The 7,997-nt window shown below is 41.8% G+C and overlaps 1 protein-coding gene across 1 annotated transcript in view; it reads left to right on the forward strand.

Annotated features, from left to right (window-relative positions):
* The window catches only part of LOC129707403 (protein-glutamine gamma-glutamyltransferase 2-like), a 276,786-nt gene extending 270,132 nt beyond the window's left edge, over positions 1-6,654 (forward strand). The window contains exons 13-14 of the mRNA XM_055652410.1: positions 3,943-4,076; positions 6,092-6,654. Of these exons, the coding sequence (XP_055508385.1) occupies positions 3,943-4,076; positions 6,092-6,242 (285 nt within the window). The 3' untranslated portion in view covers positions 6,243-6,654. The remainder of the gene's footprint in view (positions 1-3,942; positions 4,077-6,091) is intronic.
* The last annotated feature ends 1,343 nt before the right edge of the window (positions 6,655-7,997 follow it).

Below are 7,997 nucleotides of genomic sequence, written 5' to 3' on the forward strand. Positions count from 1 at the left end.
AACTCTCTGCCACAGAGGGTAGTTGAGGCCAGTTCATTGGCTATATTTAAGAGGGAGTTAGATGTGGCCCTTGTGGCTAAGGGGATCAGGGGGTATGGAGAGAAGGCAGGTACGGGATACTGAGTTGGATGATCAGCCATGATCATATTGAATGGCGGTGCAGGCTCGAAGGGCCGAATGGCCTACTCCTGCACCTAATTTCTATGTTTCTATGTTTCATGGCATTCATTCGTCTCCCTGCAATTGCCTCTTTTCAAAGAAAGAACATGTTCTTTAAAGATAACATTTTAGAACATAAGACTACATCCCAGTTATTCAATTAGATTATTTTCATTCATGGTTTATTAGAACGAGAAAGGTCAGGATTTTGGTAGATAACTTTACTTTTTCCAGTTGGAAATAGCACGGATCAAAAAGTGGAGTAGCTGCCTCCATGTTCCAATGAGCTGCGCTCAATCCTGATCTTGGTTGCTATCTGTATGGATTTTTCCCTAAAGACCATGTTGATGTCTGTCCTGGTTTCCTTCCACTTTCCAGAAACATTCACGTTAGTAGATAACATTCAGTTAATGGGTCATTGTAAATTGCCACAAATGAATAGATGAATAGTGGGATCAGGGATTTCAATGTAATTGATGGGAACATGGGAATAATAAAGTGGGTTAGTGTAGGATTTGTATAAAATAGGTTCTTAGCGTTCAACATAGACTCAGTGGACTGAACGGCCCATTTCTCTCTTTAACCCAATGGATATATTGTCTGTTTTAGTAAAGATGTTATTTTATCTTGCCAATAAATTCTATCTGGCATACTTCTCTCCTTCAAAGCTGACATTCTTTGAGCAATTATCCTCCCTCATCACTGTTTCTTAGTTAATTATTGTTTCTCATTGAGCCCAAAGCACCATTTACAGATCATTTTCTCGTTCATAAGGCAGTAATTACAAATGTAAACACCCTTGCTTCCGCCGCCTCCCATCACCATACCCTTTGGTCAACCCCTTTGTTCTCCAGTATTCTTCATTGCTCTTGCTTTGTCTTTTCCACTCTCCCATCTCTCCTGCTCAAACTAGAATCCATCTGCAAACAGAATGCATTTACGTTAATAAACACATAGTGAAAAAGTTCCCCTTCTCATAAGTACAGTTGGTAAAATCACTTCAAATCACTGAAGATCCCAGAAAGGAGCATTCCTGAAGGAGGGGAGTTCCAAACACATTACTCAGTAACCACTGCCATTGTGAGTTTTCTCTCAAAAAGTTTGATATGAACTTGAAAAGCTTAAGGATGGAAAGCAAGTAGAAGGTCTAAGTTTACAAATTACTAAGAGAACAATCCCCAATTGCTCCCTTATTCTTTTGAAGTCTTTCACCCAAGGTTTTCTTGGAATGTATACGGGATAGTTATCTAAACCAACATGTAGAGGAACCAACGAGAGAGCTGGCTATTTTAGACTGGGTATTGAGTAATGAGGAAGGGTTAGTTAGTAGTCTTGTTGTGCGTGGCCCCTTGGGCAAGAGTGACCATAATATGGTTGAGTTCTTCATTAGGATGGAGAGTGACATTGTTAATTCAGAAACAATGGTTTTGAACTTAAAGAAAGGTAACTTTGAGGGTATGAGACGTGAATTGGCCAAGATTGACTGGCAATTAATTCTAAAAGGGTTGACGGTGGATATGCAATGGAAGGCATTTAAAGACTGCATGGATGAACTACAAAAATTGTTCATCCCAGTTTGACAAAAGAATAAATCAGGGAAGGTAGTGCATCCATGGATAACAAGGGAAATCAGGGATAGTATCAAAGCAAAGGATGATGCGTACAAACTAGCCAGAAAAAGCAGCATACCGGAGGACTGGGAGAAATTCAGAGACCAGCAGAGGAGGACGAAGGGCTTAATTAGGAAAGGAAAAATGGATTATGAAAGAAAACTGGCAGGGAACATAAAAACTGACTGCAAAAGTTTTTATAGATATGTGAAAAGAAAGAGATTAGTTAAAACAAATGTAGGTCCCTTGCAGTCAGAAACAGGTGAGTTGATCATGGGGAACCAGGATATGGCGGACCAATTGAATAACTACTTTGGTTCCGTCTTCACTAAGGAAGACATAAATGATCTGCCGGAAATAGCAGGGGCCCGCGGGTCAAAGGAGGTGGAGGAATTGAGTGAAATCCAGGTTAGTCGGGAAGTGGTGTTGGGTAAATTGAATGGATTAAAGGCCGATAAATCCCCAGGGCCAGATAGGCTGCATCCCAGAGTACTTAAGGAAGTAGCTCCAGAAATAGTGGATGCATTAGTAATAATCTTTCAAAACTCCTTAGATTCTGGAGTAGTTCCAGAGGATTGGCGGGTAGCAAACGTAACCCCACTTTTTAAGAAGGGAGGGAGAGAGAAAACGGGGAATTACAGACCAGTTAGCCTAACATCGGTAGTGGGGAAACTGCTAGAGTCAGTTATTAAAGATGGGATAGCAGCACATTTAGAAAGTGGTGAAATCATTGGACAAAGTCAGCATGGATTTACGAAAGGTAAATCATGCCTGACGAATCTTATAGAATTTTTCGAGGATGTAACTAGTAGCGTGGATAGGGGAGAACCAGTGGATGTGGTGTATCTGGACTTCCAGAAGGCTTTCGACAAGGTCCCACATAAGAGATTAGTATACAAACTTAAAGCACATGGCATTGGGGGTTCAGTATTGATGTGGATAGAGAACTGGCTGGCAAACAGGAAGCAAAGAGTAGGAGTAAACGGGTCCTTTTCACAATGGCAGGCAGTGACTAGTGGGGTACCGCAAGGCTCAGTACTGGGACCCCAGCTATTTACAATATATATTAATGATCTGGATGAGGGAATTGAAGGCAATATCTCCAAGTTTGCGGATGACACTAAGCTGGGGGGCAGTGTTAGGTGTGAGGAGGATGCTAGGAGACTGCAAGGTGACTTGGATAGGCTGGGTGAGTGGGCAAATGTTTGGCAGATGCAATTTAATGTGGATAAATGTGAGGTTATCCATTTTGGTGGCAAAAACGGGAAAGCAGATTATTATCTAAACGGTGGCCGATTGGGAAACGGGGAGATGCAGCGAGACCTGGGTGTCATGGTACACCAGTCATTGAAGGTAGGCATGCAGGTGCAGCAGGCAGTAAAGAAAGCGAATGGCATGTTGGCTTTCATAGCAAGAGGATTTGAGTATAGGAGCAGGGAGGTTCTACTGCAGTTGTATAGGGTCTTGGTGAGACCACACCTGGAGTATTGCGTGCAGTTTTGGTCTCCAAATCTGAGGAAGGACATTATTGCCATAGAGGGAGTGCAGAGAAGGTTCACCAGACTGATTCCTGGGATGTCAGGACTGTCTTATGAAGAAAGACTGGATAGACTTGGTTTATACTCTCTAGAGTTTAGGAGATTGAGAGGGGATCTTATAGAAACTTACAAAATTCTTAAGGGGTTGGACAGGCTAGATGCAGGAAGATTGTTTCCGATGTTGGGGAAGTCCAGGACAAGGGGTCACAGCTTAAGGATAAGGGGGAAATCCTTTAAAACCGAGATGAGGAGAACTTTTTTCACACAGAGAGTGGTGAATCTCTGGAACTCTCTGCCACAGAGGGTAGTTGAGGCCAGTTCATTGGCTATATTTAAGAGGGAGTTAGATGTGGCCCTTGTGGCCAAGGGGATCAGAGGGTATGGAGAAAAGGCAGGTGCGGGATACTGAGTTGGATGATCAGCCATGATCATATTAAATGGCGGTGCAGGCTCGAAGGGCCGAATGGCCTACTCCTGCACCTAATTTCTATGTTTCTATGTTTCTATGTTTTATCTTGCTTGAAACCACCAAATCTCCTACACGGCCTTGGCAATGTTAAATTACATGAATTTGAGTAATTTCAATCGACTGGAATCAGGAATAATTATACGTGTAACCCATTTTTTTTCCGCAGGTCCTTGGGGAGCCAATTTTGAATCGTGAGCTCAAGGCAGAAATCAGTTTTCATAATCCCTTGCCTGTAACACTGTATAAGTGTATCTTCACTATCGAAGGAGTGGGACTGATTTCTGGCTGGGAACAAATTAGGTAAATGGAAAGAGAAGTAGTTGTTGAACACACTATGGTGCAAATCAATTATTTGATTTTTGAATGCAAAAGATCTCTCTGGCAATCTTTGTATTATGCAGCATATGACTGGGATCTTTCTCTCTGTAAGGCAGGTGCAAAGGAAAAATAGGAAAATAATTCAGCTTGCAGCTCCTCTCTTGCTTAAGTGTCCATTTTTCTTGTAATTGTGTATGCAATTGGTCATGCCTTCATGCCTAACCAATTCCGGTCTCCCTCAAGCACTGATTAGCGCACATTTCCTGTAAAGATCAATTGAATAGCCATGGGAGTCTGGTTCAATTCTCCAGTTTTTTGGTTTCTAATTACTTGAAACACTTAGTTCAGAACTTTGTGGTACAACAAATAATGTAAAGCATCTGATAGATTAAATGTCTTTTAGGCGAGGTCAATGTTAAATCCCCAAATCGTGAGAAATTTAAATCTATTAGATCCAATTCCAATGGCGGTGGCAAAGTGGCACAGCAGTAGATTTGTTGCCCTAGAGCAGCGGAGACCCGAGTTTGATTCTGGCTACAGGTGCTGTCTGTATGAAGATTATACAAACTCCCAGTGACCGCCGTTTCCTCCGGCCTCTCAGACATCCCCCTACATTCCAAAGACGTGCAGGTTTGTAGTTTAATTGTCTTCTGAAAATTGTCCCTCGTGTGCAGGATAGAACTAGTGAACAGGAGATGTGAATGGGCTCAGTGGGATAATGAGCCTCTTTACACAATGTACAGTATATCTAAAGTAAACTAAACAATATAACCTGCTCTTCCATAAATCACAACTTTGCATTTATATTGTGGTTCAATTTCAAAGATTCTACTAAAAAATGGCAGGAGAAAATGACATAAGAAAGGTGATGGGTGGGATGATTGATGGCTTGGGTAAAGAAATGGGTAATGATAGAGCTCAAAGAAGGAAAGAAAGAGAATTTCACACTCCAAAAAATCCTAAATGCTAAAGGCAAGCATGATGTTGTGGTAAATATAACAAATTAATGGAGGTGTAAGATGAGTCTTTGGGTCATCACAATGTTAAAAGGAATTGAGTATTTGGGGGATGGGGAAGATCATGTGATTTATTTAAAGTTATGAAGGTTCCCACAGTGTTTAGAGGTCAAGAGATACATTACTTTCTTCCAACTTTTTAAACTTATCTTCCTTATTTTCAAATTCTTCCATGGATTGCCACTCTGTATCCCTTTGGACTTAACCAGTCCTGTTACTCATTGAGGTACTTGAACTCTCCCAGACCTGATCATTGGCTATTTGTTGAATTTGACCATTTTACCTGGACGATTGTGCTTTCAGCTTCTGGGGACCTTAGCTCAGAGTTCTCTTCAATAACCTCTAGACCTCTTTATCCCAAGAGCCAAGGAATCTTACCACAAAACATCCATCTATACCCATCCTAGTTTATCATCTGTCCAAAATCTATCTCCCATCAACTTCTTCCTCCACCAACACTTATGACCAAAAACCTAAAGACGAGGCCTATTTCCAGAGGCTAATGAACCTAACAATGTGCACATTATTGGGATGTCAGAGGAATCCAGAACATCCCAAGGGCAAACTCACAAAGTCCTTGGAAGAGCAATCATAGGAAGAATATGAAAACTCCACACAGGCAGCATCAGAGGTCTGGACTGAACCCAGACCATTGACGATGTGAGGCATTGAATGTGAAGCTATACCACTCTGCTACCAATCCTCTTACCTCTTTTCAAGTTGCTCTTTAAGAAAAACTTTCCCTTTCATCATCGATGGTTTCTCCTTGAAAATCACAGTATCAATTTTTCACATGAAGCCCCTGCAGAGAAATAGTTTGGGGCATCAAGGGATAAAATAATAGAAGTTGGTGTTGCTGCGATTTTTACATGTCATTATTGTTTTTAGCTATGCAAGTGAATGATTTTAAGTTCTTTAAAAAACGAACACTTTTTGTAAGATTTGCTTCTTTCCAATAATGCTACTCTTTCATTGTTCTAGTCAGGGGGAGATAAAGCCAAACCATGTATTTGCAATAAACATTCGATTCACCCCGACAAAAGTAGGACTACGGAAATTATCGGTGGATTTTGACTGCGACAGAATGATGGATGTGAAAGGATTCCAGAATATCCATGTCAAAAACATTTAGTAAACCTGATCACTCTTACATGTGTCCTTACAAAGATTGCAATATAGTAACCTTATTTGCAATATTAACCAAATTCAATCAAAATGAATCAAGGTGTTTATAACCCTTCTGTGCACCTCCTATGATTTTCATTGTAATAATAATTGTGCCTAATTAGGATGACCATCATTGGTGAGAAATTGAACTCAACTATGAACAATTTCCAGGTAGATTACCCCATCACCAGAACGCAATTGTGCTTAACTCACTGGAAAATCCTTATTACACTGTTTAACTACGATGATCAGTTATCCTTTTCCTGCAGTTATTCAAGTTTCCCCCAGATGATTTCCATCCTCTTCCTCAACATTTATATTCTATCGTTGCATGATATATCTTTTTGTTCATGTTTCTGTATTAAATGTTTACTGCTGAGCAAGTTCCTGTGTCTCATTTACTTTGGCTATAGGAGTGCCTTTGCACCTCCCAGCCTCGTTGATAACAACGGTTGCTGCTGCGAATGATGAATTAACAATGTTTTCTCACTCCACCTTGCTCTGAAATTATCCAAGTGGAGTACAAATTCTCATAGCTCAATTAGCTGCAACACCCACAACTTTCAAAGTTGGTGAAGATTACACAAGAGCTGTAAACAATCCCATAAAAACAAGCATTGCAAATGATAATCATGAAAAAATAATCTGTTTAATCAGCAGCAAGAAATCACGGGGAACAGCCATAGACGAACCCAATAGCTGGCACTTAAATAATTTTACAGTGAAAATGTGGCTGTATAATGCATCAACACCAATGAACAATGAAAATATGATGTCACTGCCGCTCTCTACCTTGATGTGTTCAATAGAGAGTTCGATATAGCTCTTCGGGCTAACGGAATCAAGAGATATGGGGTGAAGGCAGGAATGGCGATAGTTACTCGAAGGGCCTACTCCTGCATCTATTTTCTACGTTTCTGTATCTACGTTTAAAAGGATGATGGGAACAGCATCTTTAATGCATTCTCAGCCATAAGTAGATACATTCTTGATAAGCAAGGGATGAAAGAATACTCCAGATAGCTGGGAATGTGGTTCAGAATATAATCAGTTCAGCCCGATATAGTTGAATACAGGTGCACAGGCATGGAAATTGCTGTCAAAACATGGGGGGGACACAATTTCTTGGCGGCCGCATGCACATGCGTGCACACACGTGCTGGGCGGTGAAAACCCCTACAAACAGGACAATTCAAGCTCCGCTCTATGATTTCCTTGACTCATTTAAAACCCAACTGTGTGACTTAATGTTTGGAGTTTTAAATAATCCTAACGTCAGACGGGAGCGGCGCCCCCAGGCCCACGGCCAGCACAGAGAAGCAGTGTTAAATTCAGCTCAACTCTGCCTGTCTCGCCTGGTTAACCTACAGCCCTGCCTGGACTGACGGGACACCAGTCTGGAGCCATGGAGCTAGCACTGCTATAAACCTGGGCCATCGTTCCCGTAAGTCCAGGTAGGGCTGGTGGGTCAACAGGCAGAGTTGAGCTGGATTTAGCGCTGCTTCTCTGCGCTGGCTGTGGGCCTGGGGGGCACTGATCCCGTCTGACTCCTGACGTCTCTAGCCACCCCCGGACGTGGGGGTTGGGGCACTCGGGTGGGGACGGCATCTTCGATCATCAGTCCCACCCTCACTGTCTCACGGACAGCGGAGATTTCACCGCGTTTTAAAATACGGATTACAAAAAATGGGGGGGGGGTTTGTCCCCCACTACTCAAAAA

The sequence above is a fragment of the Leucoraja erinacea genome, chromosome 21 (genome assembly GCF_028641065.1).
Source record: "Leucoraja erinacea ecotype New England chromosome 21, Leri_hhj_1, whole genome shotgun sequence".
NCBI classification, from domain to species: Eukaryota; Metazoa; Chordata; class Chondrichthyes; order Rajiformes; family Rajidae; genus Leucoraja; species Leucoraja erinaceus.